Source organism: Anser cygnoides, unplaced genomic scaffold (assembly GCF_040182565.1).
Source record: "Anser cygnoides isolate HZ-2024a breed goose unplaced genomic scaffold, Taihu_goose_T2T_genome scaffold_45_1, whole genome shotgun sequence".
Lineage (NCBI taxonomy): Eukaryota > Metazoa > Chordata > Aves > Anseriformes > Anatidae > Anser > Anser cygnoides.
Window position 1 is genome coordinate 1,200,907 of NW_027103069.1, and position 18,706 is coordinate 1,219,612.

The 18,706-nt window shown below is 41.8% G+C and overlaps 1 protein-coding gene across 5 annotated transcripts in view; it reads right to left on the reverse strand.

Moving 5' to 3' along the window:
- The window catches only part of LOC125181363 (chromodomain-helicase-DNA-binding protein 1), a 75,715-nt gene that overhangs the window by 39,927 nt on the left and 17,082 nt on the right, over positions 1–18,706 (reverse strand). For all 5 annotated transcript variants that reach the window (XM_048055923.2, XM_048055920.2, XM_048055922.2 and 2 more), the window contains exons 4-7: positions 13,147–13,345; positions 9,434–9,501; positions 3,558–3,707; positions 3,025–3,284 (exon numbers count right to left, since the gene is read on the reverse strand). In XM_048055923.2, coding sequence (XP_047911880.1) covers positions 3,025–3,284; positions 3,558–3,707; positions 9,434–9,501; positions 13,147–13,345 — 677 coding nt within the window. The remainder of the gene's footprint in view (positions 1–3,024; positions 3,285–3,557; positions 3,708–9,433; positions 9,502–13,146; positions 13,346–18,706) is intronic.

Below are 18,706 nucleotides of genomic sequence, written 5' to 3' on the forward strand. Positions count from 1 at the left end.
TTGGAAAGCTTTAAACTAGATCTGAAGGGGGATGGGGTTGTAGCTGGGCTTGCAAAGGTGGGGCAGCACTCTAACAGTGAGGAAGACTGGGAGGCCTCCCACCCCCCTAGGGTGAAATTGGCGTGCTCAGCTCGCTCCCTGAAGTGCCTGTACACCAATGCACGCAGCATGGGGAATAAGTAGGAGGAATTAGAAATCCATGTTCAGTCAGGAGACTATGATCTCTGATCTCATGGCAATTACAGAGACATGGTGGGACAGCTCACATGACTGGAATGTGGTCATGGATGGGTATGTCCTGCTCAGGAAAGACAGGCCAGCAAGGCGAGGTGGCGGAGTTGCTCTTTACATGAGAGAGCAACTACATTGTATTGAGTACTGTTCAGGGGCGGATGAGGAGCGAGTTGAGAGTCTGTGGGTGAGAATTAAGGGGCAGGCTGGCATGGGGGATACTGTTGTGGGTGTCTATTACAAGCCACCAGATCACAATGAGGAAGTTGACGAGGCCTTCTACAGGCAGCTGATAGCAGCCTCGAGAACACAGGCCCTGGTTATTGTGGGGGATTTCAACTACCCTGACATTTTCTGGAAGGCCTACTCAGCCAGCCATCCGCAGTCCAGGAGGTTCCTTCAGTATATTGATAATAACTTCCTGATGCAAATGGTGGATGTGCCAACTAGGAGAGGAGCGCTGCTGGATCTTGTCCTCACTAACAAGGAGGGGCTGGTTGAAGCAGTGAAGGCTGAAGGCAGACTTGGTTGCAGCGACCATGAGATGGTGGAGTTTAGGATCTCATGTGGCAGGAACAGAATACCGAGCAGAATTGCAAGCCTGGACTTCAGTACAGTCGGCTTTGGCCTTTTCAAGCATTTGCTAGGGGAAATCCCATGGGACAAGGTACTTGAAGGAAAAGGGGCCCAAGATAGCTGGTTAGCTTTCAATGACTGCTTCTTCTGAGCTCAAGAACAGAGCATCCCAACAGGTAGGAAGTCAAGAAAGAGAGCCAGGAGACCTGCATGGTTAAACAGGGAAGTGCTGGGCAAACTCAAGTGGAAGAGGAGAGTCTACAGATCATGGAAGGAGGGACTGGCCACTTGGGAGGAATATAAGGCTGTTGTCAGAAGATGTAGGGAGGCAACTAGGAAAGCTAAGGCCTCCCTAGAATTAAACCTTGCAAGAGGGGTGAAGGACAACAGAAAGGGCTTCTTCAAATACACTGTGGATAAAACTAACACTAGAGGCAATGTAGGCCCACTGATGAATGAGGTGGGTGCCCTGGTGACAGAAGATAAAGAGAAAGCGGAGTTACCGAATGCCTTCTTTGCCTCTGTCTATAATGCCGGAGGCTGTCCTGAGGAACCCCATACACCTGAGACCCCACAGGAAGTCGGAATAAAGGAGGAATTTGCCTTGGTTGATGAGGGCTGGGTTAAGGACCGATCAAGCAAGCTGGACATCCATAAGTCCATGGGTCCTGATGGGATGTACCCGCAGGTGCTGAGGGAGCTGGCAGAAGTCATTGCTAGGCCACTCTCCATCATCTTTGGTAAGTCGTGGGGAATGGGAGAGGTGCCTGAGGACTGTAGGAAAGCAAATGTCACTCCGGTCTTCAAAAAGGGCAAGAAGGAGGACCCGGGTAACTATAGACCGGTCAGCCTAACCTCCATCCCTGGTAAGGTGATGGAACAACTAATCCTTGGCATTGTCTCTAGTCGTATTAAGGATAAAAGGGTCATTAGGGGCAGTCAACATGGCTTCACCAAGGGGAAGTCGTGCTTGACCAACCTGATAGCCTTTTATGAGGATATAACCAGGTGGACAGATGATGGAAAGGCAGTGCACGTGGTCTATCTTGATTTCAGTAAAGCCTTTGACACTGCCTCCCACAGCATCCTCGCAGCTAAACTGAGGAAGTGTGGTCTGGACGATCGGGTAGTGAGGTGGACTGTGAACTGGCTGAAGGGAAGAAGCCAGAGGGTTGTGGTCAATGGGACGGAGTCGAGTTGGAGGCCTGTATCTAGTGGAGTCCCTCAAGGGTCGGTACTGGGACCAGCATTGTTCAATATATTCATCAATGACTTGGATGAGGGAATAGAGTGCTGTCAGCAAGTTTGCTGATGACACTAAACTGGGAAGAGTGGCTGACATGCCGGAAGGCTGTGCTGCTAGCCAGTGGGACCTAGACAGGCTGGAGAATTGGGCGGGGAAAAATTTAATGAAATATAACAAGGGCAAGTGTAGAGTCCTGCATCTGGGCAAGAACAACCCCAGACACCGGTATAAGTTGGGGACTGCCCTGCTGGAGAGCAGTGAAGGAGAAAGGGACCTGGGGGTCGTGATGGACAGCCGGATGACCATGAGCCAGCACTGTGCCCTTGTGGCCAAGAAGGCCAATGGCATCCTGGGGTGTATCAGGAGGGGTGTGGTTAGTAGGTCAAGAGAGGTTCTCCCCCCCTTCTACTCTGCCCTGGTGAGACCGCATCTGGAATACTGTGTCCAGTTCTGGGCCCCTCAGTTCAAGAAGGACAGGGAACTGCTTGAGAGAGTCCATCTCAGAGCCACAAGGATGATTAAGGGAGTGGAGCATCTCCCTTATGAGGAAAGGCTGAGGGAGATGGGTCTCTTTAGCTTGGAGAAGAGGAGACTGAGGGGTGACCTTATTAACGTTTATAAATATGTAAAGGGTGAGTGTCAGGAGGATGGAGCCAGGCTCTTCTCGGTGACATCTAATGATAGGACAAGGGGCAATGGGTGCAAGCTGGAACATAGGAGGTTCCGCTTAAATATGAGACAAAACTTTTTTACGGTGAGGGTGACAGAACACTGAAACAGGCTGCCCAGGGGGGTTGTGGAGTCTCCTTCTCTGGAGACATTCAAAACCTGCCTGGACGCGTTCCTGTGTGACATGATTTAGGTGTTCCTGCTCTGGCAGGGGGATTGGACTAGATGATCTTTCAAGGTCCCTTCCAATCCCTAACATTCTGTGATTCTGTGATCTTAAGAACACTGATTAAAAAAAATACCTCCTTTTCGGCCAATTCGACTATCCATAAACTTCTCTATAGTTTCAAATTCATCTTCTTCAGGCTGCGGGACATCTTCTCCACAAACTTCCAGCAAGTCATCAGAATCTGTCTTAGCTTCTTCAGCTTCTTTGTAACTAACATTGACTGTTGCCTGGCGACGAGATCCTCTCTTGTCATAATCGTCATCATCATCATCTGATGAATCAAGCTGCCTCTTTTTCTGTCCTGCAATCTTTTTGCCACTTTTTGGCTTAATTCTTGAAAACAATAAAATAGAACAGCGGGGTTTCAACATGTACAACCACAAGCCTTCTGTATTTGTTTCTAAATACATATATTTTATGACTGCTCAGTTACACCACTTTCAGATACAGTACAGAGGCATTCAACACAAAACACTGGTATGATAACATCTTTTCTAGCTTAGTCTTCAGTTTCTGTAAAATGTATTAATGTTTTCATTTGCCTGTACAATACTCAATTTCTAATTTGAAATAGTACTAGAGTATCCAAACTGTGAGACTTCTTACCTCCTTGGAGGTTTCCGGCTTTTGACCTTGTTTTTTGGCTCATAGTCAGATTCACTCTCTTCACAACTGCTTTTCTCTCTGTCTTCCTCTGATTCAGAATCAGAACCAGTTCCCGATACTGACCCTGACCCAGACATTTGCCAGTCTTCACTGTACATATTGAAAGACAAAACAGTAACTCACATTAGTTTTGTTTTCTTTTATAATCAGGTATTCACCACGGGTTTGCTGCTTTAATTTCAACATTCTCCATAGAAATAAAAATGTTACAATCATTATTTCAGCAGAAAGAACAGAAAATTATCATGAATGGATAACAGATGGGTAAAAATGCATAAAGTCTTCAAAGGGAATTGAATTGTTTTCTATTATCAAGATGTAAATTAAAAAAAAATCTGGATTTCTGTATAAATTACAGCTTTAAGAAATGAATTAACTTGACATAAAAAAAGCACTTAAGACTTTAGCTGAAAAGATACATGTTTACTGGAACTTACCTATGCTCAAATCATAAACCCCCTTAAAATTATATTTTGTAGAGTCCAAAATTCTCTGATAATTATGTTTATTGTGCCTCATGTGAGAAATCAGCAACTTTGGCACAGGAACCAAAAATAATGCAGAATCAGATATGAGAAACACACAGAAAGACTTGAACCAAGGCAATCTGAAAGGCACTGGCTCCCAAAAGCCTTCACTGAGCTCCCAGATCAGTACTTCACACCCATACAAGATATGAGTAAGCCACTTGTGACTTCCAGTGGCAGTATCTCTGTGCTGCTGCTTAGCTGAGATGATCCATTTGCAACAAGAAAGAAGCACCCACTGATCAACAGTATCTTACCTCAGATTCCTGAAACACCTAAAAGACAATGCAGTCGTTGGTCATAGCCAACACAGGTTTATGAGGGAGAAGTCCTGCTTAACTAACTTAATTTCCTTTTATGACAAGGTTACCCATCTAGTTGACCAAAGGAAGCCAGTAGATGTAATCTTTTTGGATTTCAGCAAAACTTTCAATACTGTGTCTCACAGTATCCTTCTGGACAAAATGTCCAACATACAGCTAGATAAATACGTAATACGATGGGTGAACAATTGGCTGACGGGTCAGGCTCAAAGGTTTATAGTAAATGGGATTACATCAGGCTGGTGGCCAGTCACTAGTGGGGTTCCGCAGGACTCCATTTTAGGGCCAGTTCTCTTCAATGTTTTTATAAATGACCTGGACGCAGGACTCAAATGTATACTAAATAAGTTTGCGGATGATACTAAATCGGGAGGGGCTGTTGACTCCCTTGAGGGTAGAGAGGCCTTGTATAGAGATCTTGACAAATTAGAGGGCTGAGAAATTTCGTATGAAATTCAACAAGAGCAAGTGCTGAATTCTGCACCTGGGACAGGGCAACCCTTGATATATGCACAGATTGCGGGATGAAAGGCGGGAGAGCAGCCCCACAGAAAGAGATCCAGAGGTTCTGGTTGATAGCAAGTTGAATATGAGTCAGCAGTGTGCTCTGGCAGCCAAAAGGGCCAATCATATCCCGGGGTGCATCAAGCACGGCAGAGCTAGCCATTTGGAGGAAGTGATTGTCCCATTCTACTCTGTACTGATACGGCCTCACCTTGAGTACCATGTGCAGTTTTGGGCAGCACAATAAAAGAAAGATATGAAACTATTAGAGAGCATCCAAAGGAGGGCTACAAAGATGGTAAAGGGTCTAGAGGACAGGACGTATGAGGAGCAGCTGAGGTCACTTGGTTTGTTCAGCCTAGAGAAGAGGAGACTGAAGGGTGACCTCATCACAGTCTACAGCCTCCTCACAAGGCAGAGCAGAGGGAGGCACTGATCTCTTCTCTCTGGTGAACACTGATAAGACGCAAGGGAGCGTACCTATGCAAGGGAGCATAAAGCTGCATCGGGGAGGTTCAGGTTGGATATTAGGAAATGGTTCTTCACTGAGAGGGTGGCTGGGCACTGGAATGGGTGCCCCAGGGAAGTAGTCATGGCACCAAGCCTGCTAGAGTTCAAGAAGCATTTGGACAACACTGTCAGATGTGTGGTTTGATTTCTGGATAGTCTTGTGTGGAGCCAGGAGTTGGACTCGATGACCCTTGTGGGTCCCTTCCAACTCGGGCTATTCTATGACTCCAAGTTTACAAAAGCATATTTAATATTAATAGCTTGGGGAAGGGAGAGTCTGGCATGCATTCTTGAAAGGTTGCTAAATCTTTATACTACCATCTATTATCAGGTTTAGGGGTCTTTGACCAAGATGCTGTATGGGGTTTACATGGCAAGGGTTTGGTAGCAGGGGGGCTGCAGGGGTGGCCTCTGTGAGAAGAATCCAGAAGCTGCCCCATGTTAGGTAAGAGACTATTTCAGCCACCAGAAAAAGGGACCTGCTGCTGGCCAGAGCTGAGCCAATGAGCAACACTGGTTGTGCTTCTGTGAGAGCATAATTTTAAAAAGGGAAAAACAAACAAACAACAAAAAAAAAACTGCTGTGCAACAGCAGCTGGGAGAGAGGAGTAAGAAACAACCCTGCAGACACCAAGGTCAGTGAAGAAGGAGGGGGAGGAGGTGCTCCAGGCACCAGAGCAGAGGTTCCCCTGCGGCCTGTGGTAAGGACCATGGTGGAGCAGGCTGTCCCTCTGCAGCCCATGGTGTACAATGGTGGAGCAGATTTCCACTCTGCAGCCTGTGGAGGAGCCCACAGTGGAGCAGGTGTATCTGGCCTGGAGGAGGCTGCAGCCCATGGAAAGCCTATGCAGGAGCAGACTCCAGGCCAGAGCTACCGCCCATGGGGGACCCAGGTTGGAGCAGTTTGCTCCTGAGAGATGGACCCCATGGTATAGACCCATACTGGAGCAGTTCTTGAAGAGCTGCTGCCTCTGGGAAGCCCATGCAGGATCAGTTCGGGAAGGATGGCATCCCATGGGAGGGACCCCACATTGGAGACACAGGAAGAGAGTGACTGTGAAAGTGAGGCAGAGATGAAGCATTATGGACTGACTGCAACCCCCATTCCCTGTTCCCCTGTGCAGCTCAGGGGGAGGACATAGAACAAGGTGGATGGGGAGGGGGAAAGGTGTTTTCATTTTGCTTTTAGTTTCTCAGTGTTCTAGTCTGCTAGTGATAGGCAATAAATTATATTAATCTCCCTATGCTGAGTCTGTTTTGCCCGTGACGGTAATTGGCGAGCAATCTCCCTGTCCTTATCTCAACCCTTGAGCCATTTCCATCATACTTTCTCCTCCTTTCCCTTTGAGAGGGAGGAGTGAGAAAACGGTTGTGGGGGAGTTCAGCTGTCCAGCAGGGTAAAACCACCACAGATGCTCAAACAGTACTGAAGTCCTTCAAGAACTAGAATATTACTCAAAGGCCTCTTCATTAAATTTACAATCACAAAGCCTAAGATTCAGTACTTCAACCCTTCTTTCACTTGAATATGCACTGGTTCTAGAAATTACATTTTTATTGTGGTCAATACATATGTGTATCTTGGAAATGCTATAAAATCATCCATCTCCTTGAAATATTTTTTCCGTAAGCAGTAAATTAAGAAACATGCAAACAACATCCCTCCAAAGCAAAACAAAAATACAAGAACCAAACCAAACAACCCCCCCAACCTCATGCAGCTACACAATCTGTATTTATTTGGAGAATCTCCATCCTTTACTGGATGCAGGGGAAAACATGACTACAAAGGATAAGGAAAAGGCTGAGCTTCTTTACATCTGTCTTTACTAGTCTGACCACTTATCCCCAGGGTACTCAGCCTCCTGACCTGGAAGTCTGGGACAGGGAGCAGAAGAAACCCCCCACAACTCAGGTGGAAACAGTTAGAGACCTGCTGCTCCACCTGGACTGTCACAAGTCCATGGGGCCAGATGGGATCCACCTGAGGGTGCTGAGGGAGCTGGCAGATATGATTGCTGGGCCGCTTTCCATCATCTATCAGGAGTCGTGGTCATCCAGAGAGGTCCCAGATGACTGGAGACTTACTACTGTGACACCCATCTATAAGAACGGTCCATAAGGAGGACCCAGGGAACTACAGGCCTGTCAGCCTGACCTCGGTGCCAGGAAAGGTGATGAAGCAGGTCATCTTGAATGAAAACACACAGCATCTGCGGGACAATGGGGGAATCAGGCCCAGTCAGCATGGGTTCATGAAAGGCAGGACTTTCCTGACCAACCTCATCTCCTTCTATGACCAAGTGACCCGCCTGGTGGATGAGGGAAAGGTTGCTGACATGAGACAATGAGAAGAACTCATTGAGAGCAGCCCTACAGAGAAGGAATTGGGGGTTCTGGTGGACAAAATCTTGACATGAGCCAGCAGTGCACGCTTGCAGCCCAGAAGGCCAACTGCATCCTGGACTGCATCAGCAGAGGAGTGGCCAGCAGGTCGAGGGAGGTGATTGTCCCTCTCTATTCTGCCTTTTTGAGACCTCAAAACAAAAACAAAAGGTCCTAGAACACAAGTCCTAAGAGGAGCAGCTGAGGGAACTGGGGTTGTTTAGTCTGGGGAAGAGGAGGCTCAGGGGAGACCTTATTGCTCTCTACAACTACCTGAAAGGCGGTTGTGGGGAGCTGGGGGTCGGCCTCTTCTCTCAGACAACCAGCAATGGGACTAGAGGGAATGGCCTCAAGTTGTGCCAGGGGAGGTTCAAGTTGGAAAGTAGGGGACATTTCCTCTCAGAAAGAATAGTTAGGTATTAGAATGGGTTGCCCAGGGAGATGGTGGAGTCACCATCCCTGGGGGTGTTTAAGGAAGGGTTGGACGTGGTGCTTAGAGACATGGTTTAGCGGGTGATGTTGGTGGTAAGGGGATGGTTGGGACCAGATGATCTTGGAGGTCTTTTCCAACCTTAATGATTCTATGATATAGACAATATATAAAACACCATACTCTATGGTTTGATCCTGTACTAAGTTATATAGAGAAATCTGATCTGCATGTCATAAAACTGCAAACATACTTGTTCAAAACAGTTGGAAATGAAAATTGAAGCACTGGATATATGAGATTATTTGGTTACTAGTTTCTAAACTTAATATATATTTCCTATAACAGAGTATGTTTTTAGGTGTAATCACATTCTTAAGTAACAGTGAACTATAAAAACCAATTCATCACTATAGAAGTACCATCTTGCATAGCAAGCTTTTTTTATTTTTATTTTTTCAACTATCATTTCTTGAAGACATCATATTGACAACCCTGAATATTGAGATGATTCATTAACTGAAGAAGAAGAGAGAATGATTCAATTTCTATATACTGTTCATTAACAGACACACCCACCCTTCCAAGGTCATTAAGTTTATTCTCCTCTCATTGTGGCAATGAGAAGGTATAATCTTTTTCATAAACTTTTTGATTTACAGCTTAAAACCATCTCAATTTCAATTAAAGTGTCTTGGGTAGTCAATAAAGCTAATTACTGTCAAACCTGTAGTAATTTTTGGAACTTTTGTTTCTGAAGTGTTTAAAAACTTTGCATGGACTATGGAATTACAACAAATTTTATCTTAGACAACCTACTTAAGCAATTTCGCATTTCTTCAATAATTTTTAAAGGCTTCAGCTCAAAAATATGCCACAAATATGACTATTTTAAAAATAAAAATTGCTGGTGAATATTCTTTAACAACGCTTTAGGTAATACAGTCTCTTTTGCTCAGAAATGAATAATGATATATATATGTTCCTTTGAGAGTATTTATTTTAAAATATTCTAAAACATCACTCAAAATCAAGAAGCACAAGATTATTTATTTCAAGTGCAGAGAAGTGGTCTGGGTAATTACAAGCATATGTTGCCATAACAAAAAATGATGATATTTATGAAAAATAACTTACTCTCTATGTCTTTTCTTTTTGGTTTCACTAGATGAGTCATCTGGAGAATCTTCACTGCTCGATAAATCCTGCAGATGAAATAAAGAACATATATGATTCATTATCACAAAAAGAATGAAGTGTTTTTACTATTAAAAAGATAATTCAGCTCCTACTTTCAAACTGAAATCATATTTTTCATATCTTATCTTCTTCACCCCCCCCAGTATACTCACTGATATTGAGTAAGATTGGGATTACTATTGATTCTGTATTTCTCCATCTGTGAATATACTAGAACTCAAGAAGATACCACAAAAAACAGTCTTAAAAAATAATCATTGTGCCTACGTATAGTCTATGTTTAAACTGCTGGAAGTTAATAAATCAAGATTTAAGTTCTATCAAAAGCCTCAATAAAATTTCCTGCCCTTTGAGAGTTCTCTCACCTTTAAACATGAATAAGAAATTTTTCAGAACTAGGTATGTTTCTTCTCTTCCTACTCCTAAACCAAAAAAAAACCTTAAAATTTTCTTTAAAATTATCTTTAAAAAATCCTAAAACCAATCTAATGGGGAATAAGTTTACATCATTTTTACAATGAAAAAGAATTTTCAGGAAGAGTATTTAGCAACAGCTCAACAGCTGTAAATTAACATTTTAACTCTATATGATTAACTCCTTTGTTTAGTTTTAATGATGAGCAGCTAGACTTGACCAAAAAAAAAAAAAAACACCACACAACATTAAATAGTAATAAGTAAAGACTTGTGACCATAGTGGAATCAAATGATCGATCCCACTAACTACAGTGGAACTGAGTGCAACTTCAGCAAGTTTGCAGATGACACCAAGCTGAGTGGTGCAGCTGATACAAGAGAAAGAAGGGATGCCATCCAGAGGGACCTTGACACGCTTGAGAAGCAGGCCCACATGACCCTCATGAAGGTCAACGAGGCCAAACGCAAGGCGCTGCACCTGGGTCAGGGCAATTCCAAACATGAACAAAGCTTGGGCTATAAATGGATTGAGAGCAACCCTGCAAAGAAGGGCTTGGGGGTATTGGTGGATGAAAAATTGGATGTAAGTCAGCAGTGTGCGCTTGCAGCCCAGAAAGTCAATCCTATCCTGGGCTGCATCAAAAGAAGCATGGCTAGCAGGTTGAGGGAGGCGATTCTCCCCCTCTACTCCACTCTTGTGAGACCTCACCTGGAGTACTACATCCATTTCTGGGGTCTGCAGAACAAGAAAGAGGTGGACCTGTTAGAGTGAGTCCAGAGGAGAGCCATAAAAATGATCAGACAGCTGGAACACCTCTCCTATGAAGACAGGCTGAGGGAGCTGTGGTTATTCAGCATGAAGAAAAGGCTCTGGGGAGACCTTATTGCAGCCTTTCAATAATTAAAGGGGGATTATAAGAAAGATGGAGAGAGACTTTACAAGGGCATGTAGTGATGGCACATGTAGTAATGGTATTAAACTGAAAGAGATATAAGAGAGAACTGAAAGATATATTAGATATAAGGAAGAAATTCTTCACTGTGAGGGTGGTGAGGCACTGGAACAGGTTGCCCAGAGAAATTGTGGATGCCCTCATCCCTGGAAGTCCTCAAGGTCAGGTTGGATGGAGCTCTGGGCAGCGTGATCTAGTGGAAGGTGTCCTTGCTCATGGCATGGGGGTTGGACTAGACAATTTTTAGGGTCCCTTCCAACCCAAACCATTCTGTGGATCTATGATTCAATGCTTACCTTTTTTTTTTTTTAATAACAAAGGAAATATGAAAATCTGCTTTATATGTAATTCTAATTCACAGTCACTAATGTCCTTGAAATATGTTCATACTGCACAAAGTCAACATCTGTTTAGCCTATGCTTTAGGTTTTAAAAATTGCTAAAATTAAGGTATGGGTCTTAAAATACAATAATTATTTTATGACTGTTACAGAAGTTGCGAAAATCTAGTTTTCTACTCTATATAGACTTGTGGGATTTTTGTTTGTTTTTTTTTTGAAAACTGCAGGAACTATATATAGAAACAATGATGAGAAAGTCTTTTAGTATTTTAGCTGTCTTTATTGAACTTAGAATGCAGAAATACAATGAAACTTAGTACTACGTGACTTGAAAGTTTTGTCCATACATCACAGTATATCTAGCTAAAAATACTAATCTAGACTACTCTAATTTTGGCACAACTTACCTGAAAACATGCAAAGATTTTTTTTTCTGTTTCCTTATATGCATGTCACTTATTTGAACATTACTTTTATAGACTAAATACAGACTTTTTATACACACACACAAGAGAACAACTTGGCTTTACATAATTTCATTCTAACATATGGGGCAATGAGACATGGATGTTTAGACTTTAATAAAGTAACTTATATGTTATTCACCTCTTCTGAACCACTGCCTGATGAGGCTATCATTTGCTGTTGTTGTTTCTTGAGCATTATTGATCCCTGCACAGCAAGTATATTTTGGACTGGACTTCCAAAACTGAATTGGAATTCAGATACAAGAGTCACTTAAACATGTTGAAACTTTACAGTTTACCACATATTTACTTTTCTTAACATGAGCAGCATCACTATTAAAATCACAGAATAGTTGAGGTTGAAAGGGACCCTCTGGAGGTCATCTGGTCCAAGCCTCCTGCTCAAGCAGGGACACCTAGAGCAGGTTGCCCAGGACCATGTCCAAACAGCTTTTGAAGATCTCCAAGGAGGGAGACTCCACAACCTCTCTGGGCAACCTGTTCCACTGCTCCATCACCCACACAGTAAAAAAGAAGAAAAGAAAAAAAAAAGCGTTTCGTGATGTTGAGACAGATCCTCCTGTGTTTCTGTTTGTGCTCACTGCTTCTTGTCCTGTTACCGAGCACCACTGAAAAGAGCCTGGCTCCGTCCTCTTTGTACCCTCCCTTTGGGTATTGATAATATCCTCCCTGAGCCACCTTTTCTCCAGGCTAAACAGTCTCAGCTCTCTCAGCCCTTCCTCACAGGAGAGATACCCCAGTCCCTTAAAGAAGTATCTCAATTTTATTAATTTTAAAAAATAAAAAAAATACTCCCTGTTTGTAAAGTAAACTTTTAAACTGATCCAGATAAGTCTTTTCAGGCTGCTTAGCTGATACGTGTTTGCTTCATATGGGAATACTGAAGTACATGGACAAAAAAATAAGAGAATCCTTAACAGTCTTTGAATCTTACAGTAGTGAATATTTTATTACCTTTCATAGATATGGTCTGTCATTCAAATTAAGGCCATATGTCACAGAGAAACAGAGGAGAGTTTGGGTAATTTTCAACCGCTGGATTTAAGAGATTTCTAAATAACACTTTATTTCTAATTTTAGCAAACTTTTCCCCATACAGAAAACAAAACGTATGTAAGCCTGAAATTGCTGTACAATGACTTATTGATATGAAGAAACTAAGCACTAGAGAAACAACTTAAATAAAATTTTAGAAATAATGTCACTTTGTCTTGAAAAATATACAATAAGTTAATAGGTGCTTCTGCATGACAAAAATAGCTAACTAAATATGTACAAACATGAGAATTTAAGAGCTCAGTGATTATGAGAGCTAAGCATGCATATTCACTAACCCAATTTTGTTAAAATTCTAATTAAAAATGCTTTGTTTGTTCGTTTAAATAAAGGCTGCTCTTGAAGCTACTCTGCACAGTGCTTTTTCCCCAGAAAGGGTTCATGTCTTGTTTTACCTCAGATCCATCAACTTTTGGTGGTTTAGCTTGAACTTGTTTCTTCTCTCCAGATGTGTCAGATTCTGATTGACTGCCTGACTCTGAACCAGACTCAGAGTCACTGCTACCTGACTGACTGCTACTTCCATCACTACTGCTTCCAGAGCTTGAACCAGATCCAGAAGCCGATGTTGACCCAGAATCATCATCTGATTGGCTGCAATTAGAAGATAGCAGGATATTACACAATGGCTAAGAAAACAGGATTTAAAAAAAAAAGTCACATTAAAAAGACTTTAGCTTCACCTATAAATCAATTGTTAAATTAGCCCCCACACATGGATAGCATACAAATGAATGCGCTGGATTCATTCAAGTAAGGCAGGAGTGAAAATTCAAAGTTTAATCAGATACTTTTCAGCAAACAAAAAACCAGGAAACAGAAAAAATGGGACATGAACTCAGAGGAGTCAAGCAAGGGTATTTCTCACCCACCCAAACCCTTACTTAGCTTTATCAAACCCCATGTGTTTTTGCATGTATTTCTATACATATATATACACATACACACATATACACATACACGATTGTTTTAAAATCTTTTTAGATCAGCAGTCGTCATCTCCGTCATCCCCCCCATTTTTTTTGAGCACACATTCCTTTAAAGAAAATAGAATCTCAGTTTTGTTTCCCTAGTTTGATTTTTTTCATGAAAAAACAGGGAAAAAAAAAATCTTTGAGGAAGTACTTGAAACCCACATTTCATGTTATTTGGACCAACTATATACAAAATACTACTAAACATTTTATTTAATCAATGTGTTTATAAAAGTAACTGGAAAACCAGAAATGTATTGTCACACATAATATAAATCCACACAGACCATCTTATTCTGTTAAAAAAAAACAGCAGTAAAATTCCCCACACAGACAAATTCTGAATAACTTGTGCCAAGACACTTAGCATATTGAGTCACTGGATTATTCCACCTGTACATTCATTTTATATTAGATTTTAAATATTTTTCTTTTAAAATACATTAAGTTAAACATTTATTTCATGACTCTTCAAAACCAGAAACATTTGGTTTTCTAAAATAATTTCACAAAGGAACTGAGCTAAAACTTTAATCAAATTCCTCATTAGGTTAAATACTACCCTATATCAAAGATACAAGAGAAAACATTGGAATCACTCCACCACACAGCAAAATAATTTCAAATTATGTATAGTTCGGCTGCAAGTATTTAAAAAGGAAAAAAAAACACAAAACAACAACAAACAAACAATAAAGATAACACAAAAATCCGAAACAATAAAAACCCTAAAGCTGATGTCAAAGTCTAAGCCTATCACTGTTAGCACATTTCATCTGGCTGGCAGACAATGGGAACTGATCATCTTCTGCACTAGAACACACTTGATTGACATTTAAAGTCACAAAACGAAACCACTACTCTCCCTGTTGTTGCTAACACAAATTAAACTGAATTTATTGAGGAAAAATAAATTCACAAACTGATTCCTGTAGACAGCACCTCAGTAAATAATCTGCATCTGCTGACTTTGAAAGAAAGAGAAAGAAACAAACCATGGTGAAGCTTCCTTATTTGGAAGTAGGGGATATGGAGAAATACAACTGCTGGGTTTACTCACACTTACTGAGGAGAAAACTGGGAAACAACAAAACTGCTTCCTCCAAACTTCCCATTCCTGTCATCAGGGGCCTGCTTCAGGCAGGATGCTGTAACACTAACATATTAACTTGGTTTGCAAAATAAAGCAAGGTACTCACTGTAGAATATAACTGTTCAAACTATTTACCTGAAATTAAGGACAGCATCCATCATGAATTACCATAAACTTTTTAATATAATAGTATTCTTGTACACAGCTGTTACCTTACCTTTAATGATGGGTAACTTAGAACATTATAAAACAATAGCATTTCTCAGCATAGCAAAGTGCCATAGGTAAATGTCACATGGACTGCAGAAGACAGCACTAACTACAAATGAAGAAAATTCAGCAAGGAGAAACAGAGAGACACAAGTAAATACCTGCCAAATAAGTCCTTGTGAGAAAATGCCACCAAAAACTCTTAAAACCTACATACCCTTGCAGGAAAGGAAGGGAATCAAATACCTTCATGCAGGAGGACAAGGCTCGTCCAAAGTTGCCATACTCTGGGCAATAACATGGATTACCAAATCTAATAAAGGCACAAACACTGAGCCACAAGTATGGTGATGATTAGGTTAGCTTTCCACAGAAAGGTAAAATATTTCACATGCACTAATATAACACTACCCATAGGTTCAAGTACATATAGGGCCAAAGACAAACAAAACAAAGGTAGAGGGGCAGGGGGTGAGGGAACTGCAACTGAAATAAACCATCTTGGGCCAAACAAGTTGCCAATATTCTGAAAAACAAACTAGATACAGGAGAGAACTGGTAAAGACCAAAGAAAAAAAAAACTTTCTAATGTATCTAGATAAATAAGCAAAATTCATGTCAATAAGATATACAGTTGATGGGAAATTTTAACGGTTTAATGTTTTTCAAGACAGGAATTAAGTGGCAAGTACAAAAAAAGGACTGTGAAATAGTAGGAAAAAAGTCTAAATAGATATTGTAAATAGTTGCTCAATAGTTGAATCTAAAAAACTAAACTGAAATCTTTTCCTTTCTGAAGAGATCAACTAGCTATCTTCTATGCTCTCCATTAAGTAATACCAATCCACCAACAAATGTAGTTCATACAGTATTCAGTGTTCAGACAAAATACATAGACTCTGTATCTTGCCAACATCGCCTCTTAACAATGGCTGCCTGGAAATGGATCCCCCACTGGGGTTAGTGCTAATTTTGCTGATCCTGCTATCTCATGATCCCTGCTTCTCAAAATAAATTGACCTGATTCAGACATGAACAGGGTAATATTACCAGACTGCATATCAACTAATAGTAACATCTGAAAAGAATAAAATTTTTCAAAGTCAGTATTTAACTCAATTATTAATAAATGCAAAACTACAAAACAAATTGGTAGCTAGAAGAAAGAGGAATGAGAACACAACGAAAGGAAATTACAAGAAACAAGATGAAAAAAATCAAATAATAAGGTTCATTACAATTCTTTTAGGACTACCCTAATTATATCATCTACAAAGAAGAATGCAGGATGACTACTGTAAACTAATTTTGGTGGGTTTTCTTTCTTTCTTTTCTTTTTTTTTCCTTCAAAACAAGGCATTGCTAAAACAAATTATGAAACGCAATATCAATATTCACAAAGAATCACAGAAGGCTGAGGTTGAAAGGGACCTCTGGAGGTCATCTGGTCCAAGCCTCCTGCTCAAGCAGTGACACCTAGAGCAGGTTGCCCAGGACCATGTCCAGGTGGCTTTTGAAGATCTCCAAGAAGGGAGACTGTACTGGGTCTGGCTGTGATGGAGTTAACTTTCCCTGCAGCAGCCCATATAATGTTGTGCTCTGCACTTGTAGCTAGAACAGCCCTGGTATCACACCAAAGTTTTGTCTTCTGCTGAGCAGTGCTGTCACAGCATCAAGACTCTCTCCAAACCCCCCAAAGCCAACAGGCTGGGGGTGGGCAAAAAGTGGGAAGGGGATATCACCAGTGCAGCTGACCTCAACCCACCAAAGGGATATTCCATACCATATGATGTCACGCTCAGCAATAAAAGGTGGAAAAGGGGAACAAGGGGGGGGGGGGGGGGGGGGGGGCTCTTGTTATGAAGACATCTGTCCTCCCAAACAACCACTATGCATATTGAGGCCCTGCTCTCCCCGGGATGTGGCCAAACATCGTTTACTAATGGCAAATAGAGGATAAATTTTTTCCCCTTTGCTTCGATGTGGCCTTTGCTTGTTTTGTGTTTTTTTTTCCTTCCCCTCTTTCTTTTCCCTTTAATTAAATTATCCTTATCTCAACCTGTGAGCCTTTTTCTTTCTATCACACTTCCTTCTCCCCCTCTTCTTTTGAGGGGGGGGGAACGAGAGAGCAGTTGTGGTGGAGGTTAGCTGCCCAGCAAAGTAAAACCACCACAGACAGAACCAGGACAGCTGACCCAAAGTGGCCTGAAGGATTTTTCCATACCATATGACATCATGCTGAAGAATAAATAGTGGGGAGTTGGCTGGGGTAGGGCAGAGGGCCACTGCTCAGGGACAGACCGGGCTATGGTCAGCAGGTGGTAAGCAATTGCACTATGCATCACTTGCTTTGTATATTCTTTTATCATTATTATTTTTTTCACTTCCTTTTCTGTCCTATTAAACTGTCTTTATCTCAGCCCACAACTTTTTACTTTTCTTTTTCTGATTCTCTCCTCGGTCCCACTGTTGGTGGGGGGGGAGTGAGCAAACCTCTGTGTGCTATTTAGCTGCCTGCCAGGTTAAACCACAACAGTCCTTTTTGACAACCAATGTGGAGCAAAACAGGTTGAGATGAGAGATCCAACCAGAACACATTAAAACAAAATTGTTATAAGCATTATATTATTTCAATAGCTGCTGGTCACAAAGTTGATTTTTTCTTTTTTTTTTTTTTTACTCTCGGAATTGTGCTTCTGACAGTTATGTTATGTAACACCTTACTTGCTGTTTACACTCCCTGGAGGGAGGAAGAGGTAGAACTCATAAATGAGGCAGTAACCACCCAATCCTCCTGTCAGGCATGAAGGAAAGGTATCCCTTCAAGGATGATGATATGTCACCCAGGCAAGTGGACCACCATGGAGAGAGGTATCCAGAACCTGAGGGAATTAGCTGTGCTGGAGGTGATTTATGATTCTGTAACAACAAACAGCTACCCAAAGATCCAGATGAAGTCAAGCACACGTGACCCATGTGGCAGAAGTTTGTATGGAGTGCGCCATCATCATATGCCAACTCATCGGCAGTAATGAATTGGAAAGATGGAGCAGAACACACGGTGGATGAACTGGCTGTCCAACTCCGAAAGTACGAAGAAAGTCTCTCTTCTGCACTACAAGCTGTGAAGAAAATCTCCCAAGAGATCCAGCAATTCAAAGGATACGTCCTACTCACCAGCTGTACAAAGCAGTATCTCAGCTATTAGGAGTAAGTATTCCTCTTCTCAAGAGAGAGGACACAGTGGATAATCACAAAGGACAACTGGCAGTTTTAACTGTGTGACCATGGAGAGAACATGAGGAAGTGGGATGGGAAATCTACCTCGACCCCAGAGGCACAAAATAAAACAGTAAATCAATCAAAAAATTGGGTTCTTCCAGGAAAATGGCTGCTCCAGTTTCTAGTGGGCAGTTCGCCAGAGGGAGCAGAAGGGTTGATCTTATTTCTGATTTTAATGAAAAAGACATCTGATTGACATTTACATGAAGTGAGTAACAAATACTATTACAAGAATAGAGGAGGCTGCCTCCAGCCAGGTAGAGGAAAATGACAACCAGGTTTACCAGACTGTGTGGATTTGATGATCTGGCACATAAAACACACAAGAGTTGAAGGTTCTAGTGGACACCAGCTCACTGTGCATCCTAATGCCAAGCTATAAAGGGGCAGAACCTA